We start from the raw sequence: 20,870 nt of genomic DNA, 5'->3' as shown, positions 1-20,870 counted from the left end.
TTTTCATTTTTAAAAGCTGGTTTAATTAATGAAAGCTAAAAAGTTTTTCTTGTTTTAAAATGGGTTACAATCTTTAGGTAATTTTAGGTAATTGTTTTTCAAGATGGTAAGGGTTTAAAAATTAGGTTCAATTTTAAAATGAAAGAATCATTTTCAAGTGAAAATGTGTTACCTTATTTTCTACATGAGCCATAGAATGTATGTGTATTTTAAAGATTTTGTAGTAGCCATAACCTTTTTTTTTGTGTTATGCCATATAATTTCAAAATGGATCATTGTCATAATGTTTTCTTCTTGTTTATTTTTATTTATTCAAGGACCAGAAGATGAATGAAGGTGAAAAAGATGAAAGAGAAGATACTAAATTCGAACATGAAAAAGCAGAGTATGTCCCATTCCTTTTGGAATTAATAGTTTCATCAAGATTGTGACCTTATTGGGGAAAAAACACCAAGGATGTTCATGAGAATTCTAAATTTTGTAATGCAGTATAAATTAACAATTTGTTTGTATATATTTACTTTACTTTACATTTATTGTACTTGAGGAACCTTGTAGGAGTTTGTAACCTAGAATTATACCACTTTTATTTTGTAATATATTTTTACTTTTTAATACAATATTCTTTTCCATTTTAATTTTATTATAAAATGGTTATTGTTATTAGTTTTTCTGCGCTCTTTATATATCGTACATTTTTCATAGTCTTTGTTCAACTATTAGCATACCTGTGTCCTTGGAAAAAAAATACCTCTCCTTCCCATGGTGCAACAGTTGATTCTTTCCTCATTGAGATATTAAATTTTAATTGACTGATATTATAGTTTTGGAAAATATGTGTCTACAGGGGAGAAGATGGAGAAAAGGAAGAGAAAACAAAAGAAGATAAGGGAAAGCAGAAACCAAAGCAGCGTCATAAACATAGGCATGGTGAACTAGAATTGCAAGAATCTGCCTTCTGGAAAAAAATTATTGCATATCAACAAAAAGTTCTTGTAAGGGTTTAAAAATTAAAATAGACAAGAATTCCACATAGTACATTTTGTATACATACTTGTTTAAATGTTGATATTTGCAGCTTAATTCATTTTTATGTCTATGTCTATTCCAAAGCTAGACATTATTTATTTTCACAAAAAATTCTTTGGGAAGGGAATGCCAAACCATTTCTGGATATTTTCTCCCTTATTGCAGATTATCAAACATCTACATGAAATATGTACCGTAGATGGGAAAATATTGTTTGTTTCTACTTTCTTATTTGCATTTTAGTATAATTTGGCATTGTTTAATATACACACTGTTCAGATACAATTCTTTAAACATTAAATACACATAATTTAGATAAGTACTTTTAATTGTCATAAATTATGTGAATAATTAGAAGTGGAAAACTTCTTATGTAATTATTTAGAATAGCATTCTGCAAGTTATGTAGAGACGATAAAGATATTAAGCGTAACTAGCTATTAAAAATATTTATTTGTTAGCTTTACGTCCTGTCTTTATTGTATACAATTCATAATGTTATCTCCTATTTTCTTTATAATAACTTCAGTGTGAGGTGGGTTTGGCTGAGATAGAGAGATTAGCCCAAAATCACTCAGCCAGCTTTTGTGTCTAAGAGTGGACTAGAACTCAGTTTCCTGATTTCTAATTCAGTTTCTTTGTATATATTTGTATATATTAACTATTACGTAAAACTGATTCGAAATTATTTGTTTTTCCAGAATTATTTTGCTCGGAATTTTTACAACATGAGGATGCTGGCTTTATTTGTTGCATTTGCCATTAATTTCATTCTTTTGTTCTACAAGGTAAATCCTTCATACTTTAAACTTTATCATTCGGATGTGAAATTAACATATAAAAAACTAAGTGATTTTTAACTCAAAGTGTTTATTCATAATCATAATCAGTTATTTTACTCTCTTAGGCTATGTTGTAGTGTAAAATTCTGACATAATATCCTGAATTTAGGGCTTGCTTATGTAGACAACTTTTAGCATATGTATTTACTGCACAAATGTGCATTAAAGGTGATTTAATTTATTCTGTATCATTTCTCTGTATTCCAAGATTATAAGTCAACAAAGTTTTACTAGGTTTTATAATAGCGCAATCTATACCATAATTTTATAAGGCAAGAATAGACATATGTAATGATTGGGGAGATGCTGATGGAGGCTAAAACACTATTAAAAATACTTAAGCTTTGTAGAGCAGTGAATACTGTTTAAAGATATGATTTGAAAATATAGGCAGTCCTCGATTTACAACCACAATTTGAGTCCAAAATTTCTGTTGCTAAGCATGGCAGTTGTTAATTGAGTTTTGCCCCATTTTATGACCTTTCTTGCCTCAGTTGTTAAATGAATCACTATAGTTAAGTTAGTAACATAGATGTAAAATGAATATGGCTCCCCATTGACTTTGCTTGTCAGAAGGTCACAAAAGATAATCACATTACCAAGCGGTTGAATTCTGATCACAAGACCATGGGAATGCTGCAGTGGTTGTAAGCATGAAAAACGGCCATAAGTCACTTTATTCAGTGATGTTGTAACTTTGAATAGTCACTAACCGAATGGTTGTAAATTGAGGATTTTTTGTAAAATTTGAATAGCATATGACTAAAGAAAATAAGAAATGCCAGCAGAGAAAGAAATTGAGGGGTTGAGATCTGGCAGAATCTCAGCTCAAGGCTTCCTGCTGTTAAATGTCAATGATCTACCTCTGGAATAGTCTTGTTTCCACCCATTAGTCCTTTTCTTTTGTGTGTAGCTTGTAGAAATGTGATATTTCCATCAAATTTTCTTCAACAGGTATCTACATCTTCAGTGACAGAAGAAAAGGAAATACAAGTAGTTAATACTGCTGAGAAAATGAAGCTAAACAGCCTAGAAAGTCCTTCTCATAGAATCATCACAGTACACTATGTCCTTGAAGAAAGCAGTGGCTACATGGAACCTACACTCCGCATTTTAGCAATTTTACACACTGTCATTTCCTTTTTCTGCATCATTGGGTATTACTGTCTGAAAGTAAGAGAACAAGAATGTCACCTCTGCTTACTGGACTATTAATTCCCTTGGACTTATTTTTATGTTTGTCTCCCTCTCTCTGATAACTCATTATGTGTATGTGTGTGTATTTTATTTTATTGGGTTGTTGTCAGAAGAAGTAACTATGTCAACAATGTGAATGCAAACAAGTCAAAACTGTAATTCTTTTTGTTGGAAAGAACATACTAGAGAAATGCACAGTTAATTTTGTGCACCTGTTGTATACCTGTTAATGACAAGAAGAAGCAATGATTACTGGTAATTGTCCCTTCTTGTTGTAATCCATTATAGCTTCTAAACATTTTCTGGAAAGGACATTCTAAAGTAGTGTGGAAAATGAAATAGAAGATTGCAGTGGGAAAGGAGAATCAGTTAAATTTCTTCTCTTTCCTCACCCTTGCCATCTCTCTTCACTGGATTATATCATCTTTTTGGGAGAAAGTCTTTGTACATACTATTTTACTGATTGATTGATATATCAAATGCAGAAAATATTTATCTTCCCCACAAAGCAACTAAGTAAAATGCAAGTAAAACATAAAAGCTGTATATAAGCATTATATTAAGAGGCAATTAAAACAAGAGTAGAGAAATTAAAACTCAATTAAAACTTCTGCCTAGAAAGGCAGAAGAAGGACTTGCAAAATGCTAAGTAACCCAATGGCTGTGGGCTCCAAGCAAATCAGGAGAGAGACAGGGCCTGCCTCATCTCTGAGGGGCAGAGGGGCTGTTCCAAAGGGCAGGGGCAATGGCACTTACTTTAGAGAAGTATGTAAGTTTATCAGTTCTTTACATTTTTCTCAGCATCCATATACGGTTAACAACTAATTGCTTCCGAGTGAATTAAACAACTTTTTGTATTTCTATTTCCAGGTTCCATTGGTAATATTTAAGCGAGAAAAAGAAGTTGCGAGGAAATTGGAATTTGACGGGCTATATATTACAGAACAGCCTTCAGAGGATGATATTAAGGGACAATGGGACAGACTTGTCATCAATACACAGTGAGTCTTTATCTTTTTTGACGCTTCATAGTTTATATACTTCACTTTTAATTTTATTAGGAATAAGTAGCGATTGGATACATCTGGGACACACAAATTGCAAAAATGGAGGCAGCTATAGCTGTCCTAAGTATATTTCAGTATGAAATTCTATTTTGAAAATAACAAGCACTAAATGAAAGCGTTTAAGTATGCACTTAGTATAATTGTGGCAGTAAAAATTCACACTACGTAGATTTTATGTAGATTAAAAAATGATAATGCATGGCAATAATAAATTATCTTTATATTTCATCCCTTAAAATCTTTTGTAAACAACAATTATTATTTTCTCGATTTCTCACAACTTTCAATTACTTTGTTCAAGTCTTGGCTCAGAAAATTGCAAAATTAATCCTCTAATGCATTATCTTTAGATTCTGAGAATGCACACCTTTATATAATTAACAAATGTATGTTTTATTAGCTGCCCTGAAATTTGTAAACTCTTAAATATATATTTATTCTTAAATTTCCTTGCAAAGCTTTTTATATCTCCCCGTTGATCTGGATTAACAGAGCTGATTTATGAATGTGCAATTGATATAATTAAAAATAATCTATCTTTACACATAATTTAATGGCTTAATGTAATATTTAACATTTACCAGACAAATGTTTACCAGTACAATTCTGCATCCAAGCAGATAGCAAATTAAGCTTCCTGTAATACTGAATGCTGTGCTATGTGGGATTTCATTATTTATCCAGAATTATAAAAAATGAGGACTTCATGTGGTATCAGATTTCAGATTTGAAAGTAATTCATAAGTTTATTCAAATTTTTGATAGTAACGCAATAAGTCAATCAGCCTATGTAACTGGACAATGTTTGAGAAAAGGGACATTTAGTTGCAATTTAAGAAATAAAATATAAAGGAAATAACTAGTATCAGTTTAATCTTGAACTTTAATTTCAGGAAGGAAAAAAAATGAACTTGCATTGCATTAGTTGTATTTGTTAAATGATTATCTAACTGGTCCACTGAGCATTATTTTCCAGTGAGAAATTGTAACTTCCATAAGTCCCTTTACAGGTGAGGAAAACTTGGAACATCCAAGAAAGATCTCTGTAAATTTGGAGTTCAGAAAAGACTATGTTTATTGGTGTGAATAATAATTTATATTTAAACAGAATTTCTTTCAAATCATAGGTCTTTTCCTAATAACTATTGGGACAAGTTTGTGAAAAGAAAGGTAAAGTCTTTCATTATTGTTGAATTATACGTTTCAGTTTTAAATAGCTTGGTCTAATTTCTGACCTACTTTATTTTCTACCATTGTTGGTTGTAATTATGAGTTCATATGATCAGATTTCTTATCCATATTGAGTACCTATACTGGGATCGTTCACTCAATTTTACATCAAACAGAATGCACCGCTAATGAAGTTTATGGGGCATGTTCATTGCTCAGTGACTATTACTAAGTCTCTGTTAAAGTGCTGATTGTGTCTGTGTGTATATGTTTGAGTCAGTGTTGACCAGCCTCATGGAGTTTAATGGTTACCTCATTTAGCAAATGTTTGCAAATAAAATGGTAATTTAAAAAAATCATTTTCCAACCAATGCACAACCAATGCACACTTAAAGCACAATGTAATTTGCCTTACAACAATGCACACTGGAATGAGACTATATATAGCTGCAAGAGAAAGAATTTCATCTAAATGAGGTGGCAACAACTGGTGATCCTCATGCTCTCCCTCCCCCTCTCTGTCCAACTATTTTGTTTCTGATTTAAGGAATGGATTATGGTGGTTAAATAAGAAGAGGGTATACATTACTTTGCATTTTAAAAACAATGCACTAGTGTTTTAGATTAAAATAAAGTTGAGTTGGCTCTATTTATGAGTCAGCATAAATGGAGCTAAAACATTTATGTTTGACTTCATTCTCTCTTCAAACCAACATACATTCAGTCATATGAACAAGGCTTGCTCAATAAGATGATAGTACTTTTATGTTCAGAATCATTATTGGTTTGTGATTTAAAGAGGTATGATACTTTTTAATCAGCTATAACATTAATGCTACACTAGATGAGTCTTTTCCTAGAGATTTTCCAGCTCCTGTAGAATATATTTTATCTTGCACACTTCTGCTAACAGAAGAAGTCCTAAGATATGTCTCCCCTTGCCATCCCCCAGGCTATCCAATAAGGAAAAGAATATCCCACATTTAAATACAAAGGATTTTTAAAAACATTTTTATTTATATGCAATAATTAGAAATTAGAATAATTTATATGCAATAATAATAATTAGAAAGTAAGCAATATGCCTACTGATATAAGAGGAACTATATATTATGTACAGTAATTAAGTTAACTATCTGGAAACACATTAGCTATCCTTCTGCATCTTCAAAAATGGGCTCACTCTAATGTTCTCTGCCATCATTCCTGTAGTGGCTTCCTGGCTGATAGTCTTCAGTCTAGTTTTCTCTTTTCTCTCTTGTCTTTGCACCTTTATTTTCTTGGGTTAAGTCTTCAAATTGCTTCTCAGCTTCTCCTCACAGATGAACTGCCAGCTCTTCACACCCTATTGATTTAGCTGACAATACTTGTTCTAGTATTTTTTGCACAAAGTCTCATGTTTGCCCTTCTTCCCCTCTTGTTCCTCAATACTTATTAAGCTGGGGAAGGGAGGAAGTTCCCTGCTATTTCTAAACACTCTTATATTCTCTTCTTTCTCTCTGTCTCTGCGCCTTTTTCCATCTCTGCCTTCCTTCTTTTTCCTCCTTGCCAGATCCTAAATTAGGGTATTGCCTCTTCCCAAATTAGTTTCCTTTCCTCATTTCTGTCACCCTTCCTATTGGCAGGACTAATTTAGAGCCAGCAAATCTAAGATAAAAAGCTTCCTGACTCTTCACATAATCTCTGTTTGCATTTAACTTCTTACTCATTGTAGAAGATCCTGCAATCCAGTTTACAAGTTCTCTTCAAACCATTGAGGTATACAACCTATAACTTGTCAGGTCAAAGATCCTTCTAATTTGATCCTCTTTGTCCCATTATCAAAGTTAGAGGTATCTAAAAATATAGAATTTTATATAAAAATATTGCACCTTAATCACTGTATGATGAGGGTTCTGTAAAAACCCGGGTTCAGATAAATAACATTTCAGAAGGAAAAAAAAAAATAGTTACTATATTGTTTCAGGTTATGGATAAATATGGAGAGTTTTATGGCAAAGACCGAATCAGTGAATTGCTGGGAATGGACAAGGCTGCTCTAGATTTCAGTGATGCTCGAGAAAAAAAGAAACCCAAAAAGGATAGTTCTTTATCAGCTGTGTAAGTATTTAAAATGTTGCTTTATTTGTTGTTGAACCTTTAACATTTCTCTTGCTTCTTATGTCTGACTTATAGCCTTCTTTCTCATATGAACATGAATTATTCCAAAATGTAAGTGTGAATACATGTCAGAAACATACTATATTTATGGGAACGGGAAACTATAATTTGTGAAATATAGAATGATATAACTCAAGGGAGCAAACATACATTATGTTCCTTCTTCCTCCTATTTTCCCCACAATTATTTTTTTTCATAATGATTTTTGAAAATAATATTTTTATAACTATATTCATAATAAAATAATACTTTGGTTCAAAATCTTACTTAGCTTTTTGCCATTTAGTTCAAATTCTTTAAGTTCTTAAATTTACAGTTAATTTTTCTTTTGCTCAGAAATGAAGATACATTTACCAGGTAGCTGTTCAAACTTACCTTTCTGAAGATCTCTGATAGCTTTAAGATAGTTAAATAAACAGTTTCAGAAATGGATTAGAATTGAGACTACTGAATTTAGTGTCTTCAAAAGGCTCTGATGTGATTGTGAGTTTGATTGTTAATCCCTTCATCTCTCAGTGTTCCATTCCATGGTTGATTGCTGCCCTGCAGTCTCCTTACCAAGAGCAGCTGTGCAGAGCACAGGTGGTTCTCTCCTTTTCCAAAGAAGTTCCAAACCACCAGTCCACTCACCAGTTATTTGGTCTTTTTCCACAGTTGTCATTTCAGTTCTACACAGAGATATGTACAGTTTACCATGCCTCCATTGCAAGTTTAATACCTATATATAGAAAATAGAAAATAGATACTGTACCTTTACAGGGAGGATACATGAGATGTGGGTGTGGCTTACTGATGATGGCTAACGAGCCAGAAATAGATCTATATAAGTCTCTCACCTGGCAGCAAGAACTTGCTGGCTGCCAGAAAGAAAAAAGCCCAGAATCGCACAGCCTGATTTAGCACAAGCAGCTGATAGGCGGTTGGATTGGCCTCTTCCAGGCTTCAGGGATTGCCACCGGCCATCACCGCTGTCACCTATCACCACCTCTGTGCACCCAATTTTTGGCCTCCGTGCACCCTGTTTTCAGCCTCCGTGTATCCCATTAGAACTAAGGAGAAATTTCCTGACAGTTAGAACAATTAATAAGTGGAACAACTTGCCTGCAGAAGTTGTGAATGCTCCAACACTGGAAATTTTTAAGAAGATGTTGGATAACCACTTGTCTGAAGTGGTGTAGGGTTTCCTGCCTGGGCAGGGGATTGGACTAGAAGACCTCCAAGGTCCCTTCCAACTCTGTTATTCTATTTTATTCTAAAGTAAATCTAGACCCGTGATGGTGAACCATCTTTCCGGGGAAGCCAGCCGTTGCCCATTGCTCTTCCGGGTTCTGGCGCGCACATGCGCACTGGCCAGATGGTCTTCACGTATGCATGTGCTCCAGAAACCGGAAGACCAGGTGGCTGGCGTGCATGTGCGCCCCAGAAACCAGAACCTTAGCTTCCCGGCGTGCACATGTGTGTTAGGGAGGTACTCTTCTGGTTTCCGGCACTCCCCCATGCACTCAGTGCCAAAAAGGTTCGCCAACGCTGGTCTAGACATGGTCTAGGAAAATAAGACATATATCTTAGATACTGTAATCTAGATTTAGTGCTTCAGTGAATGAGGGAGGGAAAGAAGAAAGTAAATCTGGAAGTGTTCTCTGTTTAGTGTAAGGAACCATCTGAAATGAATTAGTGCTTTCTATTACCCAGAAGGCAAGAATCAATAAACTTGTGTAATACCAATGAGTGGTTCTAGGCTCTTGCCACATCTGTTACTTAATTTTTCCCAGATTGAATTTTTTTCTGATCTTCTTTTGCTTCAAGATTTTATACATGGTTTGTTACCTAAAAAGTAAAGCCTGAGGCAACCTTGAATACAAATGCATATTGTTTTTCTGGCTATAATATCGAAGTGTTTTGCTACTGCTTCTGAAACTTTTTCAAAACTTCCCAATTAGCCTACCTTTAACAAAGTACCTAGTGATTAATGATCAATGACTCATCTTTTCCATGTTTAATTTTGTCTTATTTCTTCTTTTATATGTACTCTTTCAGGCTGAATTCTATTGATGTAAAGTATCAAATGTGGAAACTAGGTGTTGTTTTCACTGATAATGTAAGTATGTAATATCAAGTCAATATTAATTAGAGTACTAAAATAGAACTAGTTTAAATTGCTTTTCAAAATTCTTCACCAAAATTATGGGTAAATAAATTGGATGGATGAATTCTCTTAATTTTTCCAGGAGAAGACAAATTCCTTAAGGACATGACTGGGTCTTAACAGTAATAGTAACACTCATGGGGAAATTTCCCTTATGTTGTTTTCTCTTGAGATTTAACTGAAACACGGAATTAAGATAATAAAGTTAGGCACACCTTTATTATGAAGACATTATGTGTTTTACATAATGCATTATCTGTTTTATTCTTTCAAGTTAAAAATGTACGTTATTTCAAAAATTGATTAAAAAGTCTGTTTGGAAGTTACAATTACAGCTACAATATGAAGAAGTTTTTATCTGACTATGTGTTTTTTTCTTAAATCTGTTTTGTTCCTTTTCTTCTAAAGTCTTTTCTGTACCTGGCCTGGTATATGATCATGTCAGTCCTTGGTCATTACAACAACTTTTTCTTTGCTGCACACCTCCTTGACATAGCAATGGGATTTAAAACATTACGAACGATTCTATCATCAGTGACCCACAATGGGAAACAGGTAATAGCTCTTTATTCTGTCATTAACTTTGTGAAATGCCACCCTTTAAAATAAGGTTTACCAAGAGGAACAGTTACATAACTATGCCAACCATGAAAGAAATCAGAGAACAATTATTTATTTAAAAATTTGGAGGAAATGTAATAAACTCTGAATTCTACTTGTAACTCTACTTTTGACTCAATTTCCATAAGGTTCCCAATGCATTTGATCTAATAATAACATTTAGGTATACTCAAATCTACGTTTATTTCTTTTCAATCAAGATTACTCCCAAATTGTCATGATTTCAATTGCACAATTGTAATACAATTGTCTATATATTTTTCTCATTTAAAGACTACAGTAAGCCCCACCCAAATTCAGTTGGAATTACTCCCATGCAGCAGAAGACTATTTGCTTTTCTTCACATAATTTGTAAATTGTTTAAAATAAAAAAAAAATAATCAAATGAACATTGATGTTCTTATGGTTTTTAAAAAATAAGTTTACAATCAAGGAACTCCAAAATATTCATTAATTTATTACTTTTTTTTTTTAGCTTGTACTAACTGTGGGATTACTAGCAGTGGTAGTTTATCTATACACAGTAGTTGCTTTCAATTTCTTCCGAAAATTCTACAATAAGAGTGAAGATGGAGATATGCCAGATATGAAATGTGATGATATGCTAACGGTAAACTTTACTTTAATTTTTCTTCTAATTTGTTAATATGATTCTAAATGGGCAAATTTTTAAGAGTGGAAACAGTTTCTGTTTACAAAATACAAGGGGATACAGCAGCAACCCACGCAACCTTTCAGAATCCTCTTTATAGATTTTCACAAAATTCAACAAATGCTTCATCACAAGAACAGGTATAATATCATATTCCACTGAGAGAGAGTCACCCACAATAACTGCTACCTTCTTTGCCTATGGCAGGAATGGACTCCAAATTTCCTGGTTTCTAGCCTGGTGCTTTTAACAACTATATCAACCTGTCTCTCAAACTGTGGTTACATTCTGTAAATTAATGGAAGTGTCATGTAATAACAGAAGTTTGCTCATATTGTAGCGCTGCTTCTGGCATTGGTGTTTTTCATATGAGTATAGGCCTCTAAACCATTAACTTTATTGAACTGGGTAAAGTATTAGACTAAGAATCATTTAGATGGTTGATATTCATTTTTGATAATTGTATAGTGTTTTGAATGTATAATGTCCAAGGTAACATATACACTCATTCTTCTAAATAAATATACTACTATTATGTTAATTAAAATAACAGTGTAGGGACCCTGATGCTCTTTGAGCTTGATTATTTTCTTGAAGACATTTAATTAGCCAACTAAGTATTTTAAAATTATGGGTATTTTAAATTATGGGTATTAATTCAGCCAAATTTATTTAATTCATTTTATTCGATTTTAAATTTTGTATATTTATGTGTTTTATTTCATGGCTGTGCACCGCCCTGAGTCCTTCGGGAGTAGGGCGGTATAGAAATTCAATAAAATAAATAAATAAATAAATAAAACATCATTAATGCTAGAAGGGAGTGGGGTTTGCTCTCTGTTTAAATTCAGATGGCTTGCCCTGTCAGTGTTATCAGGAATATTCTTGGTGGTTCCTTAATTAGGCTGTTGTTTACTGTTTGATTGTTAGTCTGAGTTGGTAGTTACAAGTCGATTAGGGCATTTACTACTGCAAGCAGTAAATCAAACATAAGTGTGGTTAATTTTCAAAGCTCTGAAACATTGATTCTTTTGTTTAAGGATTTTGTTTAACACATTCCTTTATTTTTGCAAACACTCAAGTATCTGTAGGCTCGATGATAAAAAATTAAAAGACTAATTGAACTATGGCAAGAATTGAGTTCCCTCCTTTCAAATAAACTAGTAAATATTTGCAAAAATGGAAGGTTATGCAAAATGTACTTTTTAAACTATGAGAATTTTTTCATGTTGCTTATAGTGCTATATGTTTCACATGTATGTGGGAGTACGCGCTGGTGGTGGAATTGGTGATGAAATCGAAGATCCTGCAGGCGATGAATATGAAATATATCGAATCATCTTTGATATTACGTTTTTCTTTTTTGTAATTGTTATTCTACTAGCTATCATACAAGGTATGGTTCCATTTTTATCAGTTTAAATGCTTTTTATAATTACCAAAATCACCCTTTCCTAACTGATAATCTACATCTATTTTTTTGTCACAGTGTGAAATGTACGGTGAAATATGTAAACTTCTTGTACCTAATATATTTGCTTATGTTCTTCAATCTTTGAAACATAATCGCCTCAGGTGGAAGACTAAAGGCCAATTCCTCTAACAGCAGAATGAATTCTAGAGTTATTTCCTTCGTTCTTGGTGGGAAAAGAATTTTTGAGTCCTTTACTCAGTCCCTTATGAAGCAGATTTTTTCCCCAAGCATTGAATAGAAATATAAAATGGAAGGAATACATTTTAAGTCAAATTTCTTAAAATGAGGAAGACTGGTTCTTTTCTCTTGTGGAGGAAACATAAAGATTCTGAACACTTCAATCTTAAATCTACCTGAGGATATTATATCAACCACATGCAAAGGATTAAGAGCAGACAGATGCAGTTTCTCTCTTCTTTTGCTCAGATTCTGGCTATGTAAATTTCCGCTTCTGCATGCAAATTATTAGAAAAGCAAAGGTTTATTTGAAAATGAAATTGCCTTTAATTTTATTATCCTCTGAATTGTTCAAGTTTGATTTTGAGCCACACCACTAGTAGATTTTACCATATGGCGTATCCTTTAGCAACTGCAATGTTTACTTTCTGTGTAAAAAGTCTTGTTGAGAGGAAGGAAGCGATGACATTGAAAACAGGTACACATACATAAGCACACAGATATACATAAGCATACACACATGCATAGACATTCTCTAATTATTAATTAATTGTATCAAGACAACTTAGATTTAAATGGCAAACAAGACCATTTAATCTGTGGGGAGTCCTCTTTTTTTCTTTACAGTAAACTAATTGAAAAAACACAGGTAATAAGTCTATTTTGAAATTAGTACTAGCTTTCAGACTAGAGATTTTTCTAATTTCATGTATCAGAACAGATGCCCTGGGTTTCCCCCCCCCCCCTCTACAGTTTGGTAAAATAGTCAGTTAGGTACCATTATAAATAAAGTAGCAAAGGCTTTCCTTTATCCTCCCCCATCTTCAAATGTTCCCTTTGGGAAGACTTGATCATAATGTAAGGATGATTCCCACTGGGCTATTCTAGCAATGTTGGGAAATACTGCCAGACTGCTAGATAGAATGCTGCAACTCCTTAATTATTGAAACAGAACACAATTTTCTTTGAGTGTCATGAAATCTGCCACCAAGTGCACTTTTCCTCATCTGTATTTCAATTTATACCCAACCTTCTCAAGGTCTACAGAAAGTTTCCCCATTTATCATGGGTGACAAGTGGCCTCTTAAAATGGGGGAAACTGTGTATGCATAATAATACACCAAAATACACTTGACTGTTTGCAACTGCTTTCAAAACTCAGTGTATATCACAAAAAAATGCTACAAAGAAGTTCAGTAAAGCTGTGAATACTGTATCTAATTGTTTGTAGCATACTATCTGGTTATTGTATTTGAAAATCTCCACCAAATATTTTTAAAAGTACGTGGCACTTTATGGCGAAGCATGATTTTTCATATTTAGCATTAATTTGTCGATTTGGCAGTTTTTGTCCTAGTTCCTCAAAAGTTTAAATTATAACCTTATTGCCAGGCTTGATTATTGATGCATTTGGAGAATTAAGAGATCAGCAAGAACAAGTTAAAGAAGACATGGAGGTAATAATTTTCTGTATTTCCCTTTTGATCCATAAATATTTCTGCAAAATACCACCTACGCCGTGTAGTGGCCAGAAAATAGTTTCTTCTTTAATTAAGAATAGAATTGAGATGCTGAAGGCTACAGAGTAATTCAAACTGCTTCACTCCTGTGCATGAGACTAGATTTGATTTGATCATGTGCTATAAAGTCAGTATTGACTCTTAGTATTTACCTAGATAGATTTTCTCCATATCAATTTGTACCTAAATTGGTCTTTTAGGTTTTCCAATGGTGCACCATTGCCACTATAATGGTCCATTTACCTTGCTGTTGGTCATCCTCTTCTTTTTGCTTCCATCTTTCCCAACCTTTTCTAAAGAGTTAGGTTTTCACATAATGTGCCTGAAGTAGGATAATTTGAGCCCAGACGTTTGTGCCTCAAGTGAGAACTCATGGGTTGATTTGTTCGTTGATCTATTGGTTTGTTTTCTTGGCTGTCCACAGTATTCTCAGGAGTCTTCTCCAACACCAAAATTCAAAAGTGTATATACTCTTCCTGTACTGCTTCTTCAAACTTTGAAGCCAGTAAGATAGCCCTCTATGTAAAATAGGAAATATTATTATTAAATAATAATATTCAAATGTGCGTGTTCATCTACGAAGCGCCATCATTGTCATTGTCAATACAATAGGCAAGCAAGCAGATGATCTTTCTGGAGTGAGGTGGTAGAAATGTTGCTTTTAAACACAAAAGTGGGCTGAAAAAAACAAAGAGATTGGAGAAGGTGGGAGAATTTCTTTCTCTTTTGTTTTTTCTCATAACAAACTACCATATCATTTTTCTCATATCCAAACTACCCAATGACTTCAAAATTGAAGTCATTCTTTGTTTTGCTCTCCATATCGGTCATCAAAAGCAGGCATGTCTAGAATGTCTCTCTCAGTGAGACTTTGCTGTTTAAATACTTTCTGCTTCAAATCTATATCCCAGGGCACCTCTCCAAGCTCAGCCTGTAGCAGAAGGGACATGGGGATTGCAAAGGGGAGGGGACAGTCAGAAAGATCCAGATGGGAGCTTTGTTCATAGTCATGGCTGCAAAAATGTGCCTGATTAGGGATGTGATTTGTCCCTAAATGCCAGCCTCAAGTGTAAAATCATTCCTGAAGAGTATGGAACGCTCACAAATATGTGCATGTACATAGACACACAGAATGAAATTGAAGCAAATATGTTAACAATATATATCTTTCTAAATTCTTTTTAGACTAAATGTTTTATCTGTGGAATAGGTAATGATTATTTTGATACAGTGCCACATGGCTTTGAAACACATACTCTACAGGAGCACAACTTAGCTAATTATCTGTAAGTACATTAATTTTTCTATGTAAACAAATCAATATTAACATTCTGTGACCTTTCTAAGGAAATGAAGTTCGAATGATAGACTTTCAGCAACTTATAAATTTGCAAATAACGTGGTAATTTGTTTCTAAATATAAAGAGTATATTAGACATAGTGATTGTATAGTTAGCAACATGTAAATTGTGTTGTTAATTTGGTGACTGGATATGGAAATCCAAAAAACACAATCCAACACAAATACTTCTAAACTGGCAATTCAGAAAATACATCCTATAAATCCTATTACATTACATATATGTAAATCCTTACAGAATGCCTGCTTTACTTTATTTCTGGATTGTGTTATCATTAATTTATATAATGAATTATAATACTATTGATTGTACTTTTTTGAGAATTCTACTGATCTGAAATTAGATCGTGTTTTAGCATCTCAGTTTGGAGAATTCTCTTCAACCAGCACTTTCTAATTTGTCCAGTTCAAGAAAGTTTGATGGGAAGAGGGGAGGAAAGAATCCACAGACATACAGCTTATTTCTGATCCAACAAACTTCAATGATTGGTTGAACTAAACTCAGGGAACCAATTTGTAAAATATTCAAAATACGTACTTATCCCAATTTTATAGGAAATAGTCTGTATATTATTTTGTATGTTATCAATAATAATGATCATGATTTTGTTTTTTATTTCAGATTTTTTCTGATGTATCTCATTAATAAAGATGAAACCGAACACACTGGTCAAGTAAGTCAACATCATATGGATCATTAAAATTGTAACTGTATTTCTTTCATCTATCTTAATGATTCAAGCAATGGCAGCACTCCATATACTTTCATACAGTGGTGAAATGTAAAATTTGTTACTACCCATTCTGTGGGCATGGCTTGGTGGGGGGTGGTATGTGACTGGGTGGACGTGGCCAACTTTTTTTTTTTTTAACTTTTAAAACCATTTTTTCTACAACCTCTTCGGCCGAAGAGGTTGTAAAAAATGCTTTTAAAGTCTCTGCCAATCAGGCAACTCAGCTGGGAACATCAGAAGCTTTTAAAAGCATTTTTTCTACAACCTCTTTGGCCAAAGAGGTTGTAAAAAAAATGCTTTTAAAAGCCTCTGACGAGCAGGCAACTCAGCTGGGATCATCAGAGGCTTTTAAAAACATTTTTTCTACAATCTCTTTGGCCGAAGAGGTTGTAGAAAAAATGCTTTTAAAAGCCTCTGACGATCCCAGCTGAGCTGCGCAATCATCAGAGGCTTTTTTTTTTTACTTTTAAAAGCATGTTTTCGGCGGAAGAAGTTGTAGAAAAAATGCTTTTACATTTTTTTTAAAAAAGCCTCTCATGATTGTGCAGCTCAGCTGGGCGGGGGTGGGTAGGTGGCAGGGATGTTTGCTACTGGTTCTCTGAACCACCCGCTGCCATTGCTACCAGATTGGGCGATCCGGTCCTAACCGGGAGCATTTCACCCATGCTTTCATAGTACAATGCTCATCTGAGCCTTGCTGAACTAGCTGCAAGTAGTTCAGGCTAGAGGCTTGAGACATGCAGTTCGAGTAATCTTTCTTAACATTCAAGATCACAATACTTTAAACAATATATCAAGATCACTTGAAGTGTTAATACCACTTTATAATGCTTTGTAAGACCACACTTGGAATACTGCATCCAGTTTTGGTTGCCACAAAGCTGAAAAAGATGTTAAGACTGTAGGAAGAATGAAGAAAAGAGCAACAAAGATGATTAGGGGACTGGAGGCTAAGACATATGAAGAACAATTGCAGGAATTGGGTATGCCTAGTTTAATGAAAAGTGGGACTGGTGGTGACATGATAGCAATGTTCCATCTTAGGGGCTACCACAAAGCAGAAGGGGCAACCTATTCTCCAAACCTGAAGACAGGACAAGAAGCAATGGATAGAAACTAATCCAAGCGGAGAACTAACCTAGAACTGACAGTTAGAACAACTAATCAGCAGAATGACTTGTCTTCAGAAGTTGTGGGTGCTCCAACACTGTAGGTTTTTAAGAAGAGATTGGACAACAATTTGAAATGGTATAGGGTTTCCTACTTGAGCAAGGGATTGGACTAGAAGACCTCCAAGGTCCCTTCCAACTCTTGTTATTCTTTTGTTTTGTTATATATGCAAGGAATGCCTACAATTGTCTCTTTTAAAAGAAAAAGAAGAAAAAGCATGGTTTTGGGGAATGTGGCTGGAGGATATGATGTTGGATTGCAGCATGGTCTTTGGCCTTTGGTTTCTGCTGCATCTATCTCCAGGCACTGCTCAAAGGAAGCCTCTATGGCCTTTTCTAGATTGCCAGGTAAGGCAAAATGCTCTCCCAAATGCAGCCTTTGGACCTGAGAAGTGTAGATCTTCTATTCTTGCCTAGAGTAGATTTGGCCCTTTCAAGGATGGCCAAGGTAAGGCAGGCATGAAGGGCACTGCTTGAGGCTATCAGTTTAAATGGGTGTGGTTGATGGGTGTGACATGTTGGGAGGCTTTCTGCTGGAAGTTGAGGTGAGGTCTGCTGGTTAGACTACAGGACTGATTGGGTAGCATATCAAGAGTTCATGGCAAGAACTGGGTATTCTCATGCTGGGGCTCCTCAAAGGTCTCCATCAAGTTTGTTTAAGCACTTCTACGTATTCTACAGGTATTCCTTTAGATTTGTTCCTACTAAATTATGCAACCCACGTAGTTCCTTTTTTGAAAAAGTAAAATTTTAAAAAGCAGACAAATAAATGAAAAACTACTAGGGATGCATCAAAAGTTCTCTGATATTTTCAGTACAAGCCTTGTACTTATGGAGTCTCCATATGAAATGTTCCTTGTCCTCCCCCCCCCACCATTTCTTCATAATTTTGCTTCAACACTATCTTGTGTTGTTCAATTGTACAACTTTATTCTAACCAATTGTTTTACCCTATCATCAACTAATTACACTTTGAGTTTTATTATGTAACAATTCTACATAGCCAATCAAATTTGAAGACAGTCTTTTCTGGACCAGTTATGCTGATAGCACAATGAAGGAGGCTAAAGTTGAACCTTGTTTTAACTAAATTCTTTTAACTAAATACAGGTGGTGTCCTCGCTGAGATTGCCTGAACTTAATTTTTTTTTTTTTTTGCAAAATAGTTTCTGTTTTCAGCTTCATTTTAATTGAAACAAAAATCTTGAATGATATCCTGAGGGGGAACAGGAAGAGAGTCTGTTTGCAACCTTCACATAAAGCCATGTCTTCCATATAGTAGTTTGGAATATAAACAAAGCCTCTATGATCATTTCAAAATTATTTACCATAAGGGTTGAAAAATTCCAGATGGCATGAAAGAGGTTCTAAAGTTGTCTTCTGTGTTTTGCAGGAGTCGTATGTGTGGAAAATGTATCAAGAACGATGCTGGGAATTTTTTCCTGCCGGTGATTGTTTTCGAAAGCAGTATGAAGATCAGCTTAATTAATTATAATTGAGGACCATCCCTTGAGATTCCATCAACACCTTTCCCAGTTCCCTTGGGAACAATCATCAGATTTTCCAGACCCGTTAAACAGGATGCTGTTTGGAGCACCAAAACCTTCTTTTTAATGACTCCTGTTCTTTTTCTTCCGATTTTGCTTTGAGAACAATGAGAACTTAACTCTAGCAAGAGAAGAAAAAAAAATCCCACACAAAAATCCCCATATGTCACATGAACACATTTACACAAAAAGAGACTTGTGACAGATTTTTTTTCCCTTCTGAGACTGTCTGATGACTTCCTTAAATAGGAGAACACATGTGGAATAATGTGATAGTCACATTTCTTCAGTCATTTATTTCATCATCCTGGAAGGAATTCTGTGGTTTGCAGAGGTCTTTAAAGGATTCTGGGGGACACTAAAGTTGTGGGGAAATAGTGCCTTACTATATGTAGGTTGAGCTATGCAGAAGATGAGTGCATGATGACATCTTATATTTTCTTTATCTGTCCTCTCTTCCCCCCCCCCCCAATTTAATATTTATTTTGTCTTTTGGAGGGATTTGGGTGGGACTTTGGTTGTGCACACCTTTTTAATAAGATGATGGCGTGTCTCAGGATAAAAAGTAATAGTTGGGTTTTTTGTCATTAAGTTAAATTCACAAGAATCTTCCTCTTTCACTCTTACACTTATTTTGGTAATGCTGTAATGCAGCACTGTAACTTTATGAAATCTTTGTATGAAAACAAAAACACTGCAGAAAAACGTTAAAAGGAATTATTTCATTGCATGTTTATTATGCAAGTTTAAACAACAGAAAGCAACCTTTTGAAGCAAGTTGATCAACATGAAAAAAAAATCACACAATAATATTCATAGTAATCAAGTGTTGTGGGCTTTATCGTACATTTGAAATCAGTGTCATCAACCCACAAATTATGTATGTATTATGAACTTGCCAGTAGTTTGGTTTCATTTTTTTTTTCTGTTCCTTTTGTTGCTGTTCATTTGGCCATTTGTGATCATTAGTGAATTAAAGGCTTTTCTTAAGTTAGTTTTTTAAAATCAAAGGTAAAGCAATATCCATTCAGGGATTTCATTAGTTGCATCATGAAGCACCAAGAATGTGTAACACTCCATGTTGAGTCCTTTTTAATTGTAACACCAATCAAATAAAAAGAAAGATTTGGAATGGAAGTAGAGTGGTTTTCCTCTCCCTTGGCTTCTTTGTGAAATGATTTCAAAATGAAGTGTTTGAGATTTTGTTTTTTGGGGTGAAATTGTACAGAAAGTTCTATATTCCTAATGTAGCGGTTGCTTTGGTTCCCCTGAATTTTCCTCCTTTTTATATTAATTGCAAATCATTTGCTTATCCACAGTTTACGGTACAAAAAGATTTATTAATTCTGCAGCTAAAATGAAGATAGTGTCCTCATTTTATCTTGTGCTAGCTTAACTTCTAAAGAAATGCTTTAAAACTGGAGATTATTTTTCATGTATCTATTGAATGGGACTTTGACTCACCAATCCTATACTGTAATAAATTTGCAAGTTTTTGCTAGAAACCACAAAACTATTTATAACAGAAAAAAATGAAAAGTATCCAGAAAACTTGATTATCATCTAGTAGTCAATAAACCAATTGGTTTGTGACTGTATGTTGCATGTAAGCATTGTTTCGAACACTGAATATTGAATGTCTTTTAATTTTTCAGTGATATTTTATTGTGTGAAATTTCTTCTATTTCAGACTACAAGATTGTTTTACAGTATAAGCATAGAGAAACTAGCTGCAGGTTTACCACATATTAAAAATATTCTCTATTAGGCCAAGTAAGCCAAGTAAATAAAGTAAGCAAATCAGCCTTTACTCTGAAGGTTATTGTTTATTCAGTATTTGGTGATCAGAGAACACTGGAATATTTCTATTTCATATTTTAAGATTACAATGTTGAAATGTATTTCATAAGGAAATAATTTCTTCAGCATTAGACAACCTAATAGTTGAAACATAAAAGGTAACATACTTTTCTGTTGTGCAAGACAAAATTCATTCAGCAATC

General features: G+C 34.1%; 1 protein-coding gene across 1 annotated transcript in view; it reads left to right on the top strand.

Annotated features, from left to right (window-relative positions):
- The window catches only part of RYR2 (ryanodine receptor 2), a 270,507-nt gene extending 250,434 nt beyond the window's left edge, over window positions 1–20,073 (top strand). Inside the window, exons 92-106 of the mRNA XM_070932540.1 lie at window positions 318–385; window positions 848–995; window positions 1,731–1,817; window positions 2,826–3,044; window positions 3,939–4,069; window positions 5,263–5,305; window positions 7,272–7,405; window positions 9,504–9,564; window positions 10,021–10,167; window positions 10,710–10,844; window positions 12,126–12,282; window positions 13,930–13,994; window positions 15,243–15,343; window positions 16,040–16,091; window positions 18,714–20,073. Of these exons, the coding sequence (XP_070788641.1) occupies window positions 318–385; window positions 848–995; window positions 1,731–1,817; window positions 2,826–3,044; window positions 3,939–4,069; window positions 5,263–5,305; window positions 7,272–7,405; window positions 9,504–9,564; window positions 10,021–10,167; window positions 10,710–10,844; window positions 12,126–12,282; window positions 13,930–13,994; window positions 15,243–15,343; window positions 16,040–16,091; window positions 18,714–18,809 (1,644 nt within the window). The 3' untranslated portion in view covers window positions 18,810–20,073. The remainder of the gene's footprint in view (window positions 1–317; window positions 386–847; window positions 996–1,730; window positions 1,818–2,825; window positions 3,045–3,938; window positions 4,070–5,262; window positions 5,306–7,271; window positions 7,406–9,503; window positions 9,565–10,020; window positions 10,168–10,709; window positions 10,845–12,125; window positions 12,283–13,929; window positions 13,995–15,242; window positions 15,344–16,039; window positions 16,092–18,713) is intronic.
- The last annotated feature ends 797 nt before the right edge of the window (window positions 20,074–20,870 follow it).

The sequence above is a fragment of the Pituophis catenifer genome, unplaced genomic scaffold (genome assembly GCF_029215685.1).
Source record: "Pituophis catenifer annectens isolate HBS135680 unplaced genomic scaffold, rPitCat1.0.hap2 SCAF_1, whole genome shotgun sequence".
In the NCBI taxonomy this organism is placed as follows: domain Eukaryota; kingdom Metazoa; phylum Chordata; class Lepidosauria; order Squamata; family Colubridae; genus Pituophis; species Pituophis catenifer.
The sequence above is the reverse complement of the archived record's forward strand: the minus strand, read 5'-3'. Positions and strand labels throughout refer to the sequence as shown.